At 38.2% G+C, this 24,509-nt stretch overlaps 1 protein-coding gene across 3 annotated transcripts in view; it reads right to left on the reverse strand.

Moving 5' to 3' along the window:
• Positions 1-24,509, reverse strand: part of LOC119770555 (plexin-B) — a 229,288-nt gene that overhangs the window by 190,569 nt on the left and 14,210 nt on the right. For all 3 annotated transcript variants that reach the window (XM_038265645.1, XM_038265646.1, XM_038265647.1), the window contains exon 2: positions 16,524-17,409. In XM_038265645.1, the coding sequence (XP_038121573.1) occupies positions 16,524-17,402 (879 nt within the window). In that variant the 5' untranslated portion in view covers positions 17,403-17,409. The remainder of the gene's footprint in view (positions 1-16,523; positions 17,410-24,509) is intronic.

Genomic DNA, 24,509 nt, shown 5'->3' on the forward strand with positions numbered 1-24,509 from the left:
CTTTCATAACAGACCCGTCGGCGAGCCTTCCGAGCAACGATGCTATGGGAAGGTCTTTCTGGTTAACACACAAAATCACTCACTCACAATTATTTCACTTCACTATTAATTATTCCAAAATGTCAGTGCGTCTTTCGATCATTATATAGAAATGACTTTTTCACCATAAAAAATAAAACCTTAATCGAAAAAATTATACACAATTTACCCGACGCCGTGCCTTCCGATCAACGATGATATAGGAAGAGCTTTGAAAATCACAAAACAATTAATTAAGATCACAAAAAACACCAATTACTCAACGAAAATTACGCTCAAGACACAAATAATTCAGTAAGGCATGCTATCATTCGATTACCACAATCACTCACCCCATACGAATAGCGACAGAAAAGCACACAAAAAAATTAACCTGCATAATCACGACTTCGCGTCCCCACTTCCAGCGCACCAATGATGCTATTATTCGATTAACACAATCACTCACCCCATACGAATAGCGACACAAAAGCACACAAAACAATTAACCTGCATAATCACGACTTCGCGTCCCCACTTCCAGCGCACCAATGATGCTATTATTCAATTACAACAATCACTCACCCCATACGAATAGCGACACAAAAGCACACAAAAAAAATTAACCTGCATAATCACGACTTCGCGTCCCCACTTCCAGCGCACCAATGATGCTATTATTCAATTACAACAATCACTCACCCCATACGAATAGCGACAGAAAAGCACACAAAAAAATTAACCTGCATAATCACGACTTCGCGTCCCCACTTCCAGCGCACCAATGATGCTATTATTCGATTAACACAATCACTCACCCCATACGAATAGCGACACAAAAGCACACAAAACAATTAACCTGCATAATCACGACTTCGCGTCCCCACTTCCAGCGCACCAATGATGCTATTATTCAATTACAACAATCACTCACCCCATACGAATAGCGACACAAAAGCACACAAAAAAATTAACCTGCATAATCACGACTTCGCGTCCCCACTTCCAGCGCACCAATGATGCTATTATTCCATTAACACAATCACTCACCCCATACGAAAGCGACACAAAAGCACACAAAACAATTAACCTGCATAATCACGACTTCGCGTCCCCACTTCCAGCGCACCAATGATGCTATTATTCGATTAACACAATCACTCACCCCATACGAATAGCGACACAAAAGCACACAAAACAATTAACCTGCATAATCACGACTTCGCGTCCCCACTTCCAGCGCACCAATGATGCTATTATTCAATTACAACAATCACTCACCCCATACGAATAGCGACACAAAAGCACACAAAAAAAATTAACCTGCATAATCACGACTTCGCGTCCCCACTTCCAGCGCACCAATGATGCTATTATTCAATTACAACAATCACTCACCCCATACGAATAGCGACAGAAAGCACACAAAAAAATTAACCTGCATAATCACGACTTCGCGTCCCCACTTCCAGCGCACCAAATCACAAGATATTCACACACTTGATAACCAAAAACTCCTTTCGGACCGGACAGCCGCACCACAACATGAAGTCCTTGGAAGCGTACAAAGCCTTCCAGACGGGTTTTGTTAAGGAAGTGAAAGGTTGTCAGCAAAAGGATTTGTACGTTGTTCTTGGAAAGGTACTTTCCCAAAAAAAATCGTTTTATTATAATTTATACATTTTAAATACTTAATAGGTACTTCACAGTATGAGCGTGAACGAACCACCAGCAGAATGTTGGCTTCTGGTTCAAGACGAGGATACTGATGAGCATGAAACTGGAACGATCATTTCTGCACACTGCGATTGTACTGCTGGTGCAGGAGAAACGTGCACCCACGTGGCAGCAGTCTTGTATGCCTTATCATTCGCGCGCGAGATTTGTTTGGGCAAACAGGTATGGGCATATAACAAAACAATAATTTTGTTTAAATCAAATCTTTATTAATTTAAGATTGCCGTGACCGAACTACCGGCATATTGGACAGCGCCAGGAGGCTCGGCAAACCAGAACATGTTTGTACCTATCGAGCAAGTGTCCTTCGGCCGGATTCGCGAAACGTTCTGTGATTTGCGCTTTTTTAATCTCGAGAGGTCAGACGAAGACTACAAGGCACTAATTTCAAAGCTTAATCTGGTCAGAACGTGGCAGTAGCAAAGGCATTTTTTTCAAGGCCCAACGGTACGGACGAGGACGAAGAACTTGTCCGAAATAGGCAGAAAATAGAAAATCTGTCGATGCTTGCCCTGTACGACGATTGCTTTAAGCATCTACCCATAGAAGAACTTCGAGCGGCGGTTAAATTTATGGACTGGAGTATTCAGCAAGAAAGTTGTGATCTTGTCGAGGAGATGACGAGACAGCAATCGGGTGACCCTCTCTGGTTTAAGATGCGCATAGGTAGAGTAACAGCTTCGGTTTTCAAACGGTGTGTCAGAACGAGTTCTTCAAATCCATCAATGTCGCTCCTTCGATCAATCTTCACGGAGAACCAAAATCAAAGTATACCAGCTTGTCTCCACGGGAAACTCAATGAAACAAACGGTTTTGCTGCAGCGATTAAGTGCTTCCAGATTCAAAAACACCGGAACGTTCGTCACACTGACAGTGGATTGGTAATTTCTCCCAATTTTCCCTATTTTGCAGCATCGCCGGATCAAATCATTACGTGTGATTGCTGCGGAAAAATAACGGTCGAAGTGAAGTGTCCCTTTAAGTTTGAAAATCTAAATCGAGAAGAAGGCATTAACTTATTATTGAATCAAAAACAAGCATACATCGTGCGTAATGATACTGGTGCATTGGTTATGAACCGCGACCATAGTTTTTATTTCCAAGTGCAGATGCAGATTTTCCTCACGAATGCTAGCTATGGATTTTTCGTCATATATGCATCTAAATTTCAATTGTTCTTGAAAGTTAATCGTAATAATGAGTTTTGGGAAAAAAATTCCAAAAAGGCAGAAAAGTTTTTCGAAAATGTGCTAGAACCGGAGATAATCGGACATTTTTACTCACCGAGATTTTGAACCAGATTTTGAAAGAATGATTTAACCTTAATTCATTGCATTATTTATAAATAAATTCTAATATTAACCAATTCTAAAGTGTTTTCTTTAATCGCAATTCGCAATTCGCAATTTTCAGTGTAAGAACGGGCCTTGACCGATCTTATGCACCAGGTTCCCGACGAACACGCACTGCCCTTACACCTACATCTCACCCTTGCTCTGAGTCAGTACGAGCAGCACGCTAGAACACGCTTTGAGTGTTCGTGCCAGGCATGCACACCTTCTTTTCCGGTTACGCATTTTAACTCGGCCGGGGGTGGTACATTACGTAGGGTTTGATGTAAGTATAAGCGCCTAACCATTTATAGTGTGCCTATCAATTTTCAGTAAAGCAAAAACTGTTATACAGTCGACTCTCTGGCTGTCGATCTTCTCGATATCAATATTGCTCCATGTACCGATGAATTTCTCAGTCCCTTCAAACTGCATACTTCGATTGTCTTTATTCCTCGATATTTTCTCTTGCTTGAAGGATCTCTTCCTCGACGGTCCCTTGGATTCGTTTTGCTTTAAATACATATTCTGGTTGTCAATAATTTCACTTTCTCATGGCTTGCATGGGCATTTTTCTTTGAGAAACGAAGCTTTGAAAGGTGTTTGACTTTACTTTGTTTTTGTTTGCTGGACGTTGCCATGATTCACTCCCATAACTGGTTAGCAAGAAAAAACGAGTCTTCATTTTGCATCGTTCCGTAAACTGATGCTTCTCTTCCTCGACGGTCCCTTGGATATTGACAACCAGAGAGTCGACTGTATTTTTAGTTTGAATTCAAAAACTAGTTGTTATTTTACTGTGTATTGTTTTCTCCTGAAACCTTTCCTAGTGTTGAGTCGTGTTTATATGTTGCTATTTCTTTTGTCGCGGTGTTGTGTTACAATATTTTGGTCCTAAGCATTTTAGAAAAGTTTTTCAAAAGTACAATAGTAATATTTGTGTTAATCCTTTAATCATTCCATAAATTGAGTAAGGGCTCGAACCTCACTTGCTTAAGAAAAGGTGAAGTTTCAAAACAATGGACAGTGAAGGAAATATACTATGTAAAGAATCAATAGTAAAAGGAAGATAGTAATTTATGAAGTAGATAAAGAAATTAACAATAGTTAATAAATAGGGGTAACAAACAAGCTTAGATTGTATTGAGGGCAATTTACAGGGAAGATGAGAAATTATTCAAATAGATAAATAAAGAAAAGGCACATGATAAACAAAATTGACATCGCTGCCAAATTAAGGGAAAGCAGACAGTTTGTTACAGCAGCATCAATTGGTGAAATAGTGTGGAAAAGCGTTGAGAAATAAGTAAATCGAAATCAAATGGAGGATAGTAAACAGAAGCCGTTTTAGAAAATCAGTGAAACAAAATAAACAGAAGATAGCTGTTAGCTGAAATGGGAAGAAGAGAAACTTCTTCTCTGGTACATCCACAGCAGTTGACTCAACATACTGCGAATCAAAACAATACCGTCTACAATCACAAATTACTTCCCTTCCCACATTGACGCGCCCTTTCTTTTAGCCGTCTCGACTCTGACCCTCGCTGGTCAAAGGTTTACGAGTCGTTTCCACAGGCCACCAGCTAGGTTACACCTTGTCATCATGATGACTAAACCAAGCCAACGTGGAGGTACGAAAATAGGACACTTGCAAGGAACAAGAGCCATGCTGTTTTGTCCAAACAGCACTACGGATGTAGTTGGGCTCCTTCCGGGATGTTCCTCGCCTAGGTGTGTCAACCGACGAGTATCATCAGTATCATGCACCCTTGGCCTGCAATTCTAAAGTGTGTTCTTTAATCAAGAAAATTATTGAAAAACTTGACTGGATATTTACCATGCTGAATCAAGCCCAACTGGACAAATACTGTAAACCACGCTCACTCGAATCCGTCCGAAGAGACTGATCTGGATAAGGACATCGTTGAAATAAAGGTCGTCTTGTACAATCTAAGAAATCATCTAACGTGATCTAATCTAATCTAATCTCTAATCTAATCTAAACAAACCCTACCTAAGAAATCATCTAACGTGAGTATACAAACTAAAAAGGTAAATTTGTTTTAATTTTGTGATCCACTCAACGGTTTGTACAAAAAAAAAACTTACCTTTGTTATGGTTATTGCTCAATATTCACAAAAAATATTCAAATACACTTAACTTCAAAGCTCATCTAATTAAAAGTGATTTCCATACAAGATAAATTAAAAAACTTTTTTTTTGTTGACAAGTGCGTTCAAAATAAAAACTCAGCTGGCACCAAGTCACGGCTCATGTGATTTACACTGTTAAGGTATATGAGTCATAATTGAGTACTCACGCTGTTGTACTTATTTTTGAGTAACACGTTTAAGATAAAGATTTGAGCATAATAATTCAAGCAAAACAATTTAAATGGACCAAATTTGCCTGATCATTTTGACTAAACTTTGTACTCCGATATTAAAACATATCCCGTTATAAACCTAACTTTTGTGTTTTAAGCTGAATTGCTAATTCAAATATGGGTCATTCCATCTGAAGCGGAACAGCATTTGAAAATTAGCCTCTTCGATCCTGCTCAAATTTGGCAGGGCTATTGATACTATCAAAACATGCAAGAATCCCGAATTTCATCCAAATCGGACCACCCCCTCCATTTTTGTACCTCCCCAAAAAATCGACTTTTTGGCGATTTTTGACCAAACCTCCTAGTTTCAAACGACGATAACCGGCTCCGTGGCTTAATGGTTACGGCTTCTGCCTCACAAGCAGAAGGTTCAGGGATCAAATCCCGGTCGGTACCCTTGAAATTTGGAATCAGGAATTTGAACTTTGAATATGAACAAAAACGAAAATGAATCAGGTGGGATTCGAACTCACGCCTTTGGATTGGTGGTCTGGGTCGCTAAGCAGTCGGCCATCAGAAGGTTTACACTCTAGCAGTGAAATGATCCGTAGTGTTGAAACATGTTATCTTCTCATATTAAATACGCGCTGATCCCTGATTTGCCTGACGGGATTGGAAGTCTAAATATAGATCGAGTTTCCTTCAGATGCTTGCTTCTATGTTTAGGCGGGGCCGAACAATGCCCAGCGACCTCGGAATTGGACCGCAAGGAGCACTGTCATTCTGAAACGGGTCGTTGGAAGCAGCGCGAGGGCTATCACCACCTAATACCCGGGACTGAGATAAGTTGTATCAGCATTCGGCATATACAAAGTCTGATACAAACTATACTTTCCCATAATATCGCTACCGGTTAGCGGGTATTGGATTGGACCCACACACACACACAACCTCCTAATTTCAAACGACGATAACTCAGGAACCACAAATCTTAGAGGGTCGGTCTTAGACTCAATTTTGAAGCAAATTGTAGAATCGTTTCCGTGATCAAAATTTTGATTAATTTATTTTGTCTACCTGTATTGCGCAATTGAAAACTTTAAACGGCCGTATCTCAAAACACCCCAACTTATTTTTTTTATTTGACCTCACCATCGTGTTCCCCGGCCAATTTTACATAAGAATCACTTATCGACAGAAATGAATATGTTTCGTTGCAGAGATATCGAATTTTAAAGTTTTGTGTTTTCGAGATTTCCTGCATCAGCTTCATTCGCCGCATCTGCTAGAAGCACACAGGCGGGCTGATCAATAACTGCTACCTGGCCATTTATTGAAATAATATTTCATCATAAATAATCTTTATCAAATTGGGCAAAAATTGACTGTATGGAACACTGTAGGAAACTGGAGTTGAATCACGAATGTTCATCTGCTCAAAAAGAATGAATGAAGTGAATTTCTGTGCTAACCCACAGGACAGAGCAATAACGACACACAGTAAAGGGCAGAATTGGATTCCGACGGAGCGAGCAGGAAAATGCTATTAATCTTGTTAGTAACACTAAACAATAAGTGCACGATACATTAATGAGTAAAAAATATGAACTAAAATTAATAAAATTTGTTGATACGTTGTACTCTAGTGAAGGACAATCACAAGGAGTAGGAAAAGGATTTCTGGAAAGTATAAAACTGAAAAATGTAAGAAAATAACAAAGTTTGATCTGCTGCAAAGCGGCTAATTCCCCAAATTTAGTTGCGATGATTTCGACACCGTCCGAACAACAGTATTTTTTTCTTATATCATTCTTGGATTCTTTTAATCAAATGGAGATGGCTCACAATATAAAAATTGATTTTATATAATCGATCTTTTAAACCATAAATCGGATTTGCTAAATTATGGTAAAGTGTCAATAATAAACTATAATAATAATAATAATAATAATAATAATAATAATAATAATAATAATAATAATAAAGCAGGTTTTGGGGTTTTTTGCTGAATGGCACTATTTTGCTACCGCCCATGATAAAGGCCCTAGTCATAGCCTCGGAGGTACTCTAAAACGGTTAGCAACACGTAAAATAACCCAATAAATATTCCTTTCACAAAAATAGATTGATCAAGGTAGGGGAACAGCATCTAATTCCAGCGTTCCTCTAATGTTGCCATATCAGCGCTTTGGCATTCAATTACAGCTGATTAAAAGCGTTTTCAATTGAAATCGAGTGATAAATAGCTCAATAATAAGTGAACAAGCAAGTTTCTATCAAAAGTTTTGCAAAATTTGTTGTTTAAATAGTGAAAATGAGCAAATTGGACGAAACTAGGAGCGAGGACATAACCTGCCAAACATACTAGAAATTTCTAGGTATTAGCTATATGAAAAAATATTTGCGTAAAATTGTAAAAAATATAAATTAAATTAATCATCTCCCAGAACACCAGGTAGCAGTTATTGATCAGCCCGCCTGTGTGCTTCTAGCAGATGTGGTGAATGAAGCTGATGTAGGTTATCTCGAAAACACAACACTTTAAAATTCGATATCTCTGGAACGAAACATATTCATTTCTGTCGATAAGTGATTCTTATGTAAAATTGGCCGGGGAACACGATGGTGAGGTCAAATAAAAAAAATAATGTGGGGTGTTTTGAGATACGGCCGTTTAAAGTTTTCAATTGCGCAATACAGGTAGACAAAATAATTTAATCAAAATGTTGATCACGGAAATGGATTCTACGTCCAATTTCCTTCAAAATTGAGTCTAAGACCGACCCTCTAAGATTTGTGGTTCCTGAGTTATCGTCGTTTGAAACTAGGAGGTTTGGTCAAAAATCGCCAAAAAGTCGATTTTTGGGGAGGTACAAAAATGGAGGGGGTGGTCCGATTTGGATGAAATTCGGGATTCTTGCATGTTTTGATAGTATCAACAGCTCTGCCAAATTTGAGCAGGATCGGAGAGGGTAATTTTCAAATTTGCACTTTTTCGTGCACAGTTGAGATGGAATGACCCATATGCTATTGGAATGTAGCAAAGATATTTGTTTATGAGGTAAAGTAAAGACTTTTGTTTTATTATTTTCGTTTCTAACATCTAGCTGACATTTAGGTTAATGAAATTATTGACGGACACAGGTTAAAAAGTGCACAAGCAAGAGTGACAATCATGTGCAAAACATTAACTCCGTTGTGCTCGTGGTTTAACAATGTGATTGGAAGACGTGTGCTTAAAATCCCAGATTTTTGTCGTAATGATCCTATGCTACGTTCTACTTCATTTCGAATGGATGCTAGAGCACGAGTTCTTTCGATTGCTGTCGAGCTAAGTTGCTTTTTCTTACTTGATGAGTCGGGTACCTTGAGAATAGCTCCTTTGTCCTGAATAGCCTTCCTTAGGGCATCTCCACCGCAGAGATCTAATTGCGTTGCAAACCTATCGGTTGGATCCCCAGTTTTAGCTTTGCTCCGTAGCTAATACACGTTTTCGCACCGCTGGGAGCTAATTTGGCTACCGAATCAAGCCCACCGCGGGGATCTAATTTATTCATTTTCAAATTCTGGCCGTTTTGTTGATCGAAATCAATAAAACTACATTCTAGCATGATAGAGCATGCTTCCAATTGCATTATATGTCCTAATTGTTTACTTACATCAATAAAATATCATTTTCAAATTTTTGAAAGAGTTCATCCGATTTGCTCCCGACATGTTTGCACCCCAACTTTCGCACCGCGGGTAGCAAAGCTAAAGCTAAATTAGCCTTCGAGTTCATTCAGCGAAGAAAAAGTTCATCGGGGATCCGTCGAGTAGCCAAGATAGGTGCTCGAGAAGTTCCCGAGCTGCCGGTGGCTAATATTTTCAGCGATTTTTTGAATTATTTGTATTTGTTTTGGTTGAAGATGCATTTATTTTGAATATCAAATTTGAATGAATATTAAATATGAATATATTTTAATCAATTGAAAAAATAATCAACCACATATATTAATATAAGCAAATCATCACCGAAAATTTAAACATGAATGTCCAAAATTTAACATTTTTAAATTATGTATAAAATTCAAATATATATCAACCGAAACAATGTAATTGGTCAAATGTGAGTTTTTAAACAAAGGGTGTATCACAGACAAACAGACGGGACACTCGAGTGCTGAACCATCGTCCTTCACAAACGGTTATTTCAAATGCAATTTTGTTTCGGCATCCACTCACGCGGCGCTGATGGCGCTGCTGTCGTGACAGCTCACCCGTCTTTTCTCAGTGTGTGTGATGCGTGTTTTTGTTTTTAAGTTGAGCGTGAGCACGTGCGAGGCAAATGAACACAAAAATTTATGGAATTCAGGAAATCTATCGGTGAATCACAATCCAGGCTTTGCAAGAAAAGGTTGGGCAGCCTTGGCCATAGCCTCTTGCCCCAATATTAACCCGGTAGGCCCTTTTCAACTGCCTGCCGATGTCGAGACTGCTGCTGAGGCGCCCGCTCCTGAGGAGGAAGCCGGATCCTGTGGAGGAGTCATCTCCTTCGGAGCAACCTGCTTATCCTTCGTGGACTGCTGCTAAGATTGCTGCTGCTGGTCGTCCTTTTGGCCTTTTGGCGATGTTGCGCCACTAAACCTTTTGCCACAGTTCAGTTCTTGGTTCAGTTTCTGTGGTTCTGTTTCGATATAATTTTAACAGCAGCATTTTTGGAATCATTGCCCTTTTTGCTTTTGTCGTTTGACGCAACTTAACTGTTCCGTGGACATGTTCCCCGCGGATGTTTCCGAACGCCCATCGTGGGGATCAATTCCGGTAAATTTGAATTGGATTTTTCTATTTCGGCGGCCACTACTGATGTTTTCGTGACCTGGGGTATCTTGTTGATGATGGGGCCAGGTGTTCGAGCTTTTGGAGGAGGAGGAATCTTCGACAGAACTTGGAAGCAACGAGGAGGACCAGTGGTTTGATCTCTATCATTCGTTTGTAGTGCGTCGTTGCTAGTGCTGCCGCATGATTTGGCTCATAAGGTCCACCGTCATCTTCGGCCATCGACGTTGATTTTTATTTTTTGCATCGGGTACTGACGATCAGCAACAAACAAAATTATTTCGGTCAGCTGTTGATGTTTACAATCGTTTGGCTTGATTGTCTCACGCATACACTGACATGATACATGACAGTAATGGGTTTGAATTGGTATGTTTGGGCTGCGCTTCGGCATCAGTTCACCAGGCAGCGCTGGCGTCGTCGTGATTTGGTGGTTTGATTAAGGACGATGGATTTCAAAAATAATTTGTATGGAGAGTCACGTCTGTTTGTCTGTGGGTGTATCTTGCTCACGTCAGTGAGGAGTAAGAAAAAAAATACGAATACGTTTATTTTTATTATTTATTTTTTTCATTTAATTTAAAAATATTTTGAATGGTTGTACCGTAAAGGCTGATACGCAGATCCGAAGGAACGCAAAACTCCATATAAAAAAAAACGCACAAGATACGGTCAGGGAAAGGGTCACGAAAAGATTTTTCTTAAGCGGTACGCATCATAAACGAAAAGTGGCGTTTGACGTTTCTTCGCGCGGTGCTTGTTTGCAATATGTTCTGATGAAAAAATCGAAGAATTGGAATTTTCTTTTTTAATAATCTTGTATTCGATATAATAATATTTAAAATCCCCGCCGAATCTCAAAATGCAGAATTTTGAAATTAAAAGGACAGATATAGCTTTTTGGTCGAAATGGAGTAAAAAATGAAGTTGTCTTTATAGCTGTCGGCCCCGAAATTCTAACATTCAAAAACAATTTTTTTATCAAAAATATAAAAAATGAATTTAAAAATAAGGAATTTGAAAATCTAAGAATTTAAGAATTTAAGAATTTAAGAATTTAAGAATTTAAGAATTTAAGAATTTAAGAATTTAAGAATTTAAGAATTTAAGAATTTAAGAATTTAAGAATTTAAGAATTTAGGAATTTAGGATCAGAACTGGGTACTAAAGCCCTATGTAAATTTTTATGTACAACGGTAAAAAACATTTCAATTTTTTTTTTTGACAAGACAACATTTTTTCGATGGATCAATTATGGTCCCCTTGGAACGAGCTGTCAAGTAGGAGCTTCTCTGTCAAGAAGGACCGCGAGGTTAATTTTTCAAAATTGATTTAAAAATCCATTTTAAATTCTTTGTGGTCGTACTCATAAAAATAAACTTTATCGCTGTAAACAATAATATCAGCAATCTAAGCTTCATTTTAAGACCCAATTGCTCGGATTGCTTGTTTTCAAATCCGTATTGGCTTATTTAAAATGTTTTGCTTGAATTTTGCTTTTTACTCAATACAAATGACTTGTCTCGAGATTTTGCATGTCCGGCAGTAGATCGACAATGCGTTGACCAAAATTAATCAAACACAGCCCCAATCAAACCTAAAAAAAACTGCATCACCCCAGATTACCAAAAGTCATTTTTCATGCGTGAACTTGCAGCACGGGAGGGAAAATATCTCCAAACTCGAAGAATTGAAATCGAAAAATCAATCATCACTCCTAATGTAAACATTTACTGACGTGAGCAGGATAAACTCTTTGTTTACAAACTCACATTGGCCTAATTACATTGTTTTGCTTGAAAAAACCATCCGTCAGACGATTTGCTCCCGGTAGATCCCAGAGCTAACCTGAGTTTTGTTTAGATTCGGATGAACACGGATGAACTCGAACCTAATTAGCTCTCGCACAAGTACCGCGGTGGGCTTGACGCGGGTGCCAAATTAGCTTTGCAACGCAATTAGGTCCCTGCGGTGGAGATGCCCTTATGGTAAAGCCCCTATCGGCTAAAACAATGTCGTCTTTCTGTAGGTTTTCCAAAAAACCACAGTTTTCAGTTAAATATTTATCAGATGTTCTACCTGAGTAGGGTTTTGAAATAAAAGAAATGGACCCAAAAGATGTTATCCCTATCAGCTCCTTAACTGTGTGATGATGTTTGTATGTACTATACATCTTTACAATTGCATCTTTAACTCCTGGTTTCTCGGTAAACACCTCAAAACAGTCGAGTATAACAGCTATGGGTGCATTATAAAGTTTATGAAACTTAGCAGGGGTGTTCGATTCTATCAGATCAGGCGAAGGCCACTTAACTAAACCTGTAAGTTACATAGAGTATAAACCGGAATAGAAGTAGCGGGTTACCGTGGCAGTACAGACCCGAAACAAAACTGATAATGTACTAAAGCATAGACCTAGCCTAATGTACATAAGAACCATAATTATAACTTGCTCCTTGCTCAAAACATCAGAAAACACCATAATTCCTGGCTTTACAAAATCAACCACTGCTTCTAAGGTAATATAACTCGGTAATCCTGTCAAATGTGTAACCTTGCGGTCGTTATCTTGAAATGAATTTAGATCCCACCGAAAGCACTCTAGAATTTTGTTCTGCTTCTCTACCGTTTTCTTCAGCGAGCAAATTTCAGCGTCTTTTTTCTCAAGTTCTTCCTTGTACTGTTGTATCTGTCGGAGTAACCCCAAGACATTTTCCCTGGAAATGTTTTCCTCGTTTTCTTGGTCGTCAACGATCATGTCCTCCGGAACAGCTTCGTCAAATTCTCCATGCATGTCCTCCGGATTAACATCATCTAGCTTTTCATCGTGGATCAAACTGATGTTTGTTTGATCAAGCTCGGAAGGGTTCGTAATGTTATTATTGTTGGTGTCTTCATTAGGTCCATCATCGTAGAAAAGGTATTCGGAGTCGGGCACATTTTGAGAAGCATCTTGTGAAGTGTGCTCTTCGAGCCACTCTTCATCTCACTTGTCCGAGGCCCAATCTATAATTAAAACAACACGTTGACCGATTTAATGAATCTTAAATTAATTATCATTTTTTATATGTTACATGAAGAAGAATCTAGAGAAGTATCCACAGGATTTAGATTTATTGAAGGAACCCAATCGATATTTGATATATCGTTAGGAGAAGCAGGCTTTCCTGTTTTTAAAATAAATATTGGTTTATATATCCAATTAGATTTATTATGTTTTTTACCTGAATGGAAATGTTGGCCACAAACAAAGTCCTCTTTGTGTTCTACTTTCAGATTGACCGCACTAATCCACAATTTTCGCCTTAGAACTTCTCTGGCAAGGTCCCCCTTAGGAATTTTGTAAAATCCAGTGTCGGTTTTTCTTTCCATTGCTCCACATTTTATAACAGCACATTTTCGGGGCATTTTCGCAAATAATTTGAAAACTAAACTTTATAAACTTCAGGTCGAGCTTCGCCTGGGAGAGCCTGCGGGACAGCTTTAACACTTGTTTCGTCCGGTGGAGGTTCGTCGAGGAGTGGTCAACGCGGGCGTGTTCCGAGAGGGTCTGCGGGACAGCTTTAACACTTGTTTCGTCCGGCCTCGGTTCTTCGAGGAGTGGTCAACGCGAGCGTGTTCCGAGAGAGCCTGCGGGACAGCTTTAACACTTGTTTCGTCCGGCCTCGGTTCTTCGAGGAGTGGTCAACTCGGGCGTGTTTCGAGAGAGCCTGCGGAACAGCTTTAACACTTGTTTCATCCGGCCTCGGTTCTTCGAGGAGTGGTCAACTCGGGCGTGTTCCGAGGGGGCCTGCGGATCAGCTTTTACACTTTTTTGTCCGGTCGTGGTTCGTCGAGGAGTGGTCAACGCAGGCGTGTTCCGAGAGGGCCTGCGGGACAGCTTTAACAATTGTTTCGTCCGGCCTCGGTTCTTCGAGGAGTGGTCAACGCGGGCGTGTTCCGAGAGAGCCTGCGGAACAGCTTTAACACTTGTTTCGTCCGGCCTCGGTTCTTCGAGGAGTGGTCAACTCGGGCGTGTTCCGAGAGGGCCTGCGGGACAGCTTTAACATTTGTTTCGTCCGGCCTCGGTTCTTCGAGGAGTGGTCAACTCGGGCGTGTTCCGAGAGGGCCTGCGATCAGCTTTTACACTTTTTAGTCCGGTCGTGGTTCGTCGAGGAGTGGTCAACGCGGGCGTGTTCCGAGAGGGCCTGCGGATCAGCTTTTCTGCGTCCGGGGGAGGTTCTCCGCCGATTGTTCGGCTCGGGCGTGTTGTCTAGAGGGCCTACGAAATGTTTATCCAGGTTGGGCGAATTAAAAAGAAAAAGATAGAAAAAACAGCTTACGCGCATAAACTTTCACGATATGCGGGTCGAGTCGTCGCCATACTTGTGAAAATTTTTGACAGATCGATCAAAATGGTTTTCTTGAGCTGTCAAACCAGACTTTGACAACTCCGGCGGTCAGCAGGACGCAGGCAGTGTTTGCTGCATTATCGATTCCTCCATTAATAAAAACGTGGATTAAAGAGAAAAGAAATTTTAAAATTTAAAAAAATCAAAGATTATGAATTTAATTTTTTTTAGTTTTTTGAAAATTTATAATTTTGATTTTTTTTTTGAATTTTTCGAAATTTTGTAAACTTTAAAAATTTTGGAAATTTTGGATATTTTGAAAATTTTAGAAATTTGGAAAATTTTGAAAACATTCAGAAATTTTGAAAATTTTGGATTTTTTTCTGAAATTTTGGAAATAATTATAATCACCACGATAAATATTTCTAGGGAACGGTACATTCTAGGGAATGGTTTTCTGGGGAACGGTTCATTCTGGGGAATCGATTTCTGGGGAATGTTATTCGGGGGAATGGTTTTCTGGGGAACGTGACACAATCCACCCAATTACCCGAGCTGTACGGACACGGTTGAGACTGTGGAACACGTGGTATTTTTCTGCCCACGGTTCCAGGATAGTAGGAACACCTTGTTGCTAGCGTGCCAGACAACTTGGTGGATCGAATGTGTCTTAGCGAAGACGCATGGAGCGCTGCATCCAGAGCCATAACACAGATTATGCTCAAACTGCAGCAAAAGTGCCGTACGGAGCAGCGTGCGCAAGGACAGAGCTAAGGGGCCGCGGTGGCTTCCTGATACTCTGATCACGAGTGCGCCATTGGGCGCTGCCCCTCCCTGAAGAAATGTCGAAAGACGGTTCCGGGGAGGTATAAAGGCTTACCGTGAAATAGGGCGTTTTTTTAGTGAGTCGGGTTAAGCTCTACCTAACCTCACAGATTGCAGATTTTTCGTCAAATCCCCAAAAAAAAAGGTTTCGAGCAGCTGCAGCAGCAACGATGATTAAGAAGAAGAAGAGTGTCTTTGGAAAAATCCACCCACACGAGCGGTCGGTATGCGCCGACCCACTGAAGCGAGTGTCACCTCGAGACACTGGAGAAGGTCCAAAGGATATCAAGGAACGACAAGCACTGAAGTTAATCCTTCGGGTCGTCCAGTTCTTTTGACAGCCCCTGCGGCTGTCATCTGCGTCTGTAGAAAACAACACGACCTGTAAGTACGATACCAATGGTACGTTCGTTTGAACAGCCAGTGTGGCACTGAGTGCCGCACTCGTCGGTGCCAGTTTTGGTTCAAACGAACATTCTTTTTCAGTGTGCATGGAACTCGCATGAACTGAAAAAATATCGAGTGCGGCACTAGAGTTTCAGTTCCAAGATGGCGGCGAAACTCGTGCGGAACTAGCGCGAGTTTCTTCAAAGAAACACTTTGACAGCTCTGAGTGCGGCACTCAGTGCCGAACTAGCCATCAAACGAACGTACCACAAGTTACGCCTCTGTTGGGATAACGGGAAGAGTCAAGTGCGCAGATAGTTGAAACCGAAGAAGCCCCTCGAAGAAACAACTCAAGACTTGCCAGATCCTTTTGGACAACTTACGGGAGCCGGAACGCTGGCTAACCCACGTGTTGCGAAGTTCTTGAAGATAAAAGGAAGACACTAGTTTGGAACTAGCAATAGTGGCTGACAGCTATAAAGTCAACTTTGTTTTTTTATACCTAGTTTCATGATTAAGCAGTGTATGCACTTCGGAAGGAATCGGTCAAGAAAAAATTCAAATGGGCAGCAGCGGCAGCGAAAGCAAGCCAGAGAGGGTGAAGAAAAGCCCCAAGAAAACGCTCCCTCTACTGCTGTTCGTTAAGCTGTTTCTTGACCCCTTTCCTTCCGATCTCCATACTAGCCTTTAGTGGGAAACTTTTTCAATTGGATTGGGCTTGTCTTATTTAGGTTGTTTGTGCTTACCTCTGTATAACTATCATAGTTTGGATCATTCACACATATTCTTGCCAATCGCGTAACAAATCCGGCCTCATCTGCCAGGTGGGATTTTTTCTGTACGACGACGAAATAAGCATACTCCGAGCTGTTAAATCCATACATGTAGTTTACTAAAAAGTGATCACGGTATTTAACATCAATGTTTATATTTGATTGCTGGATTGAAAATTCTGCGTAGTCAAGATCATCTAACTTTCTTGAAGAGATGGCTGGAACATCGTGACGATAATCACCAACATTTGTGAAAGTTGTTCCGACGTAGAGAATATCTTCTTTTTTCCAGGCTTGATATTTACTCGGCCCGATAAAAGCATATGTGGATGAAAATTCATCATTTGCTGCCAAAGCTACTTCAATATATTTTGAAGAGTCTGGAAAGCGTCCATTGAGGTAATAAATCTGGCATGCTCCCTGGTAAACACTGCCGCAGGCAATTAACGTATCGCCAACATCGTTATATATAAGAATTTTGTTATGATTATTTGCTTCATACGTTTCAATATCATCTTGCGAGCACCCTCCTGTATGACATTGAGGTGAATCTAATTTCGGCCCCGTTTTTACCTCATGTATTAATTTTATGTTGTCCATGTCCAACTGAAAAATACGATTAGTTGCTCCTGCATACAGCAAATTCCTTTTTTTGTCATACGTTAAGTGTGTGAAATATGTATTATCATCTAAAACAAACTCTGCAAGAATTTTCGGCACTCCATCATAAAAAGTGTTTGTAGATTTTTCGCTATCATTTGTACAACTTGTTCTGGATACAAATAAAAATACATTACATAAAGTTGAAATGAAGAGTATGTACATTTTTGTGATTGTTGATGAGGTGTTCATGGGAGTCCTAAAAAAAAAGAATGATTCTCTTTTATTCTTTAAAGTCAAGTGGGGCAGATAGGAACACATGCGATGAAAAAGAATTTGGATTACACAGAAAAAAAAGTTGAATTTTGGAATGTTGAAAATTTGGTAGGTTGAATATTACCCTTTTTTTGAGTAATATTACATAAAAAATGTGTAAAAATGTGAACCTGATGAATATTCATCAAAAACTGATGAAAATTCATCATTTTTTTAGCCACAAAATGTCACCATTTCCTGATGAATATTACCATCATTTTTTTTTCTGTGATAGCCCAAAAGTGAGCTGTGTGTAATTTCTCACATGATACAGAACAAAATCCAGGATTAGATCTATCCTGACCTACACAGCTAAAAAAATAGTAATACAGCTGCGTGTAAAAGGCCTGGGTGTAAAATAAATATTGCATTATTTTATGCAATTTTATGTGATTTTACACACTGAAATATGTAGCCCATCAGTATGAGAAACCTACTTGACCGAAATGTCAAGCTCATATATGCATTTATCCTTACAGCTCTTCATCGGTCTGATGGCCGAGTGGGCTAAGGCGCCAGTCCTTACTGATGGTGCTGGGTTTGAATCCCGTCGGTTGCAATTTTTTTTTGTGTGTTGCAAAAATTGTACATGCAGTGTGTAATATTAAGTGTCTTTTTTGACGAAGGTGATGTGCATGCTTTTGCATGCGATTTTACCATCGGATTTTTTGCTGTGTAGCATGACTGTCACATCAAAAGTTCAAAAAAAGAAAATGAAAAACAATCTAGGTTTTTCATTTAGCGGAGTATGCTCCACAAAATGTATACAAATTACCCCCTAAAGTATGTCCAATTTACCCTATATGGGTGTCCATATTGATAGCAGGCATGGATGAATGGTTAGCTAAACAAAAAAAAAAAGTTGAATTTTGGAATGCTGAAAATTTTGTAGGTTGAATATTACCACTTTTTTGAGTAACATTACATAAAAAAAATGTTTAAAAATGTGAACCTGATGAATATTCATCAAAAACTGATAAAAATTAATCATTTTCTGGGGTAAAATTAATTAATTTTTTTTACACAAAATCTTTCACCATTTCCTGATGAATATTACCATATTTTTTTTTCTGTGTAGGGTGTTCCGAATCCGGGCTTCCTCGGGCCTACCCCCTGGAATGAAAGATTGGCCCATCACTAGGCTATATTCCGAATTTGAGCTCATTCTGACCACTGGAACCCCTCCCTCTAATTGCTTGAAGTTTGTGTGGGATATTGCGCTGTTAATGTACTCGGCCCACTGTCAGCCGTGAGTGTCGTTGCGTACTATACTTTGGGAATGGTGTCGACGGCGGGCCCTTCGATCTGTCAACATCCCTCGCGTGGCAAACTTTCATTGCTGGGGGCTTCTTGCGGAGCCGGACGCACAATTGGCGATCCTGCGATCCTTGTTCTGATATAATAGTTGATTTAAGCATATTGATTTTCCAATTAATGAATGTAACATTTGAAACGCAATCATATTTTAAAGTCTACATTTAAAAAAAAGATTGAATCTTCATTTGAAAAAAAAAACAACATTTCATAAATCTTTGTTTAAAAATGAGATAAAGCGAAATAAATACTTCCGACATCTTTACAAATATGGTTGGTATTAAAATTTATTTTTTTTGCTCATGCTTGAGAACGTTAACATTTGGCATTAGAGAAATACACTTTTTGTTAACAAACCCACTACAGCCCTTTTGAATTGTTTTGTTAGTATTGTGGTATCACACTTTATTTTTTTTCCTAGAGAACTTGACATGATAAGTTTCTTGATGGACAGCATTCTATAATAAATTCAAAACCAGCCCGCGGGCCGCACAGAAGACCTCAGTGGGCCGCAGTTGATGACCACTGACATAAAGCGTGTGTAAAAAAGACATATTGCGGATTTCAGAGATTTTTAAACAATCGTGCAAGTTGTAAAAAGCTCTCCAACAAAGTGCACACCTCAAACCAGGGCTGCGGAGTCGGGTCATATTTCAAACGACTCCGACTCCGGCTTTCTCAGACTAGCCGACTCCGACTCCGGCTCCGGCTTTCAACAAATGGTTGGCTCCGACTCCGACTCCGACTCCGGCCTACCAACTCTAGCCGACTCCGACTCCGACTCCAGCTTTCAACAAATGGTTGGCTCCGACTCCGACTCCACATATTTTTAAATGTTTCAAAAGTTAGTCAACTATTATTACTTAATTATTTTTAAAACATTGATAAATAAGATTATTTAAATACTCTCTAAGCGTCATGTTTTTCTCAAGAAAAATAAGTTCGAATCACAAAACGAAAAAAAAGTTTCTAGGTTACAAGTTTTATACGTTATGGAAACAGAAATCGAAAAATATCTTCAGTTTTAGAGGCATTTTGAGAAGAACAGTTTTGTAAATAAATTTGGAATTATTTGCTAAACCTAAAATTTGCAAATAATGCATTCAAAGCTAATAAATGTAAATATTAAATTGTTATTTTTGAATGAATAATTAATAGAAACCTGGCCTTAATGATCTATTGAACATTAAAATGCAATTTGATCTTTTTCAGGCTGACATTTATAAGAAGCACAGTGACAGGCACCTTGATTTTTAAATGACAATTTTAAACGAAACATTTTTTTTTTATTTTTTTTAAGACGTACATGGACATCACGCCATGGCTGGATGAGATTATTATTGCAAATCTATGTATCTGAACAATTTCTTCGTGGAAAGGACGCTTAAGAGGTCCTTTTCAAACATCTGTGACAAGGAAAATATTTTACTCTGGAATTTTTAAATTTATTTTAATTTTAAAAATTAATATACATTAAAAAGGAGGCGCACGATACTTCGTGAATTTTCACCTGAAACGAAGCTTTATGAATGATCTTGCGCCTCCATCAAAATATATGAAAAAATTTAAAATATGATAAAAACAAATATCCACAAGTAAAATATTTTCTAGGTCACAAGTATTTCATTTTTTTAAGGTACATTGATTTGCAATGATAATCACCTTCCGTCATATTGGCGTGGTACATACAGTATGAGAAAATTCTTACGGGTTGATAATATTTTGATTTCGTTTTTTAATAATTTTTTAAAAATAAATTAAAATCCTGCATTTTCTTCTATACATTTTTTTATTAGTTCATTTTTGTACTGAAGGCTTGAGATTTGTTCAACGATAATTTGCAACGATATCAAAATAGTTTACCTAAAATCAACATCAACATCATCATTCAATGATTATTTCAAAATTAGTTGCAACTTCTTTTGATATTTTTTGTTAGTTTCAATTATTTTAAATGCACTACTTTGATTTTCTTGTACTCAGTTATAAACAAAATGCGCATGTTGAGTTCCAAGAGATTGTTATTATCGTTGATTATTTGTTACAAAAGTTAAACTGTCTGTGACTCTTTTTCGATTTCCAAAAACAGTAATTACTATTTGTAATCTTTTTATGTACCTCGTATTTTTTTCCTAAAAAAATATTTAACTTAAAGCCTCCAAAACATTCGTTATCGGGGTAAAAGATGACTGTGTGTGTTCTTTTTTCAGAAAGAACTGGATGAAATTTGGTCAAATTTGAATTGGAAGGGCACATAATTATAGTCAAAAGGAAGCAGTCAAAAGAATCAATAAGATATGTCTGACTACATAACCAATATTTTTTATATTTTTTTTTAATTATGATACTACATATTTGGGTAAGAGGTTATTATTTAGTGATTATAGTAAAATAACACAATTAGAGCTTTCCAATAACCATAAAAAGCTTCAAAAACTTAATGGCATCTGATAAATCTCTTTAAAAACTTAAAAAATGGCGACGCATTGCATGCGACGTAAAAAACAATTAAAAACATAAGAAGTTTTGTAAATCAAGCTGTTATATAGTAAATACTGAACAATAAATTATTTGTTTTTGTTGAATTTAAGATAACTCCGACTCCGACTCCGGGTTATCAGAAATCTTCGGCTCCGACTCCGACTCCGACTCCAGCTTTTAAAATTTAGCCGACTCCGGCTCCGACTCCAGCTGTTCGAGTTTTGACGACTCCGACTCCGACTCCAGGTCCCCATAAAGACCCGACTCCACCGACTACGGCTCCGACTCCGACTCCGACTCCAACTCCACAGCCCTTCCTCAACCCTGACTGAAAAGTCCGTCGGACGTCCGTCGTTTGTCGTCCGTGCAATCGTACGACGTCGCTCGACAATGTCGTGCGACTTTCGCACGAATGTCATACGTTTTTGCACCAAAATGTCGTGTTTGTCGTGCGATCGATGATCGAAATTGTACGACATTGTCGTACGACATTCGACCGACGTCGCACGGTTTTGTTATTTAGAATGTCGTGCTATTGTCGTGTGCTGTCATTTCGGATTTTTGGGTTATGTTGCAGTTGAAAAAACTGTTGTTTTGTTTTTATTGATTTTTTTTATTCCAGCTGTAAAAATTTCACAAAAATATTTATTGTACACTTAATTTCACTTGCGTATCGCCGATTCTTCCCCAACTTGGCTTCCTTCTGGATTTGCCTTGACCGCAGCTTCCGGCTTGGGTGTTGGTGTTCTTCTGAGGCGGCCGTTGTTCCTCGACGAGCTGATCAAAACCCGGATGCGACGCCTTGGCGACGATCTTGGATCTCCGACGGATTAATGTTTACCGGAGTACGAGGAAACGTGGGTTTTGTGGAGTACGAGTACGAAAAAACGGGGCTGCTTCCGTGGATTCTACGGAAGCCACGAGTGACCACACGGGAACGCATTCCGGTTTCCGGCAAAATCAGATTGGAAAATGATTATTGCCTGAAAAAAATATATCATCAATCAACAATTGGCAAGAATTTATAAATTAAATTCAGATTTCAATAATAATAATAATTATAAAATTTCAATTCAATAAAATTTCAAATATGGTTTTTTGAACTATGAAAAAAAAAACGAAACTATTGGCACTGCGCCCCCCGGGGCATGGCCTTCCTCTAACGTGGGATTTCTGCTCCAGCGCCTCTGACGAGACAGGAGAAACCGGGACCGACGTTTTACTTCACCATCCGATAGAAGCTCAGTGGATAAGGCGGGAATCGAACCCGCGTCTCATAGCATCATCGGGATCGGCAGCCGAAGCCGCTACCCCTGCGCCACGAGACCCACACTATGAAAGAAAAACTAAATTTATGAACTTTCAATTTAAACATTTAAAAAAGAATCATAAATAATAGATGCCTAGATAGATGATAGATTTAAATTTAAAATTATTGCAATTAGTTTTGAAATCCGAGAATATTATTATTTGAAAATTGTACCTGATTTAAGAATGCTAAAAAAATCTCAAATTCTAAAATTCTAAAACTCTAAAATTCTAAAATTCTAAAATTCTAAAATTCTGAAGTTCTAAAATTCTAAAATTCTAAAATTCTAAAATTCTAAAATTCTAAAATTCTAAAATTCTAAAATTCTATAATTCTGAAATTCTTAAAAAATTTAAGTTCCGAAATTCGAAATTTTTAAAAATGAAAATTTTCTGAATTATAAAATTTTTGAATTTTAGGGTGCCTCAATACCAAAATCATTTATTTCAATTCGTGATATTTTTTAAAATTTTGACTTTGTAAAATCCTTGAAAACTTTGAAAAGTTAAAACTTTTAAATAAAAAAAAACAATTTTTAAAACCTTAAAACAAAACTTGAACTTTTTTTTTTAATTTTGTAATATTTTTTTAAATTTTAGTCTGTTAAAGTTTTTTAAATTTGTATTTTATTGAAAATTCAAAAAAAAATTAAGATCTAAAAAATCAGTTTTTTTTATTTTTAAAATTTTAAGAAACTTAATAAGTTTTCAAATGCGTAGAATTAAAAAATAATGATCTTTGAAATTTTAGAATTTAAAAATATATTACTGCGGGCGTCAATAATTAGAGCTCACGCGCAGTGATACGACCGCAAGATAATGGTCGCATGACAACCGCAGAACAAATTTTTGGCAGTTGTCAAAGGTTGCCTTGAGTTTTCAGTTGACTTTTTGGAAAATATTCAAAACAAACCAAGTTGACAGCCAAATCAACGTAGAATTTCAGTTCAACTTGCTGATTTTTACACTGCGGTAGTTAGGCGGCAATAATCTCCTGTCACTCACAGCGAAGGATAAACGTGATTTTATCGCGCAATAAGCAATAAATTATTTCAATTTTAGAATTTACAGAATTTACAATTTTTGAATTTTAGAACTCATAATTTTTTGAATATTAGAATTCAAAATTCCAACTCGTGCGTCCAACGTTTTGGGAATTCAAGAACTTTATAATGTTAGATTTTTTGTATTTATAAATTGAAGAATTTTAGTACTTAAGAATTAAGGAATTTTAGTGTTTAAGTTTTTGTCAATTAAAAAAAATCTTATTTTTGAATTTCAAATTTTTCAAAAATATTTGAAGACTTTGAGAATTTGAAGAATTAATAAATTCTAGAATTTAAGAAAAGAATACTAACAATTTGCACAATATCAAGATATTCAATAAATTTAGAATTTTCGAATTCTTACATTTTTAAGTTCTGAAATGCTAAAATTTTACAACTTTACAATTTCAGCGTTTAAGTTTTTTAAAAATTTTAGTATTTTTGATTTTTTTATTTTTCAGTTTGGAATTATTGGATTGAAAAGTTGAGAATTTGTTTTGTTCCATTCATCCTATTTTTAATTTCGATCGTCCAATCGCACTTCCAGCACACCTCCATCGTTTCTAAAACATGACTCACCAGTTCCATTAGGTATGCGTCGCAACATCCCGCGGACGGTAAAACACCAAACACCAACCGCTTCCACGATCGCAAACTGGTTCCTTCCCGTCCCGTCTTCCGGAATGGCCCGCCGAGTAAACCATATTTCCCGTCCTCCTCCTCCTCTGCCACGAAGACCGAAATCTGGAATACAAGACACTTTGATTCGGTCACTCGCCCACTCCGGCCGGAACTTTCCGGCAGAAAAAGTAATTGAACCTAGTAAACAACTTACCTATTAACTGTCCAAAATCCTCAAAAAGCCTAAAAGCAACAACAACTGGTTAGACTCGGT

This window comes from Culex quinquefasciatus, chromosome 3 (genome assembly GCF_015732765.1).
Source record: "Culex quinquefasciatus strain JHB chromosome 3, VPISU_Cqui_1.0_pri_paternal, whole genome shotgun sequence".
NCBI lineage: Eukaryota > Metazoa > Arthropoda > Insecta > Diptera > Culicidae > Culex > Culex quinquefasciatus.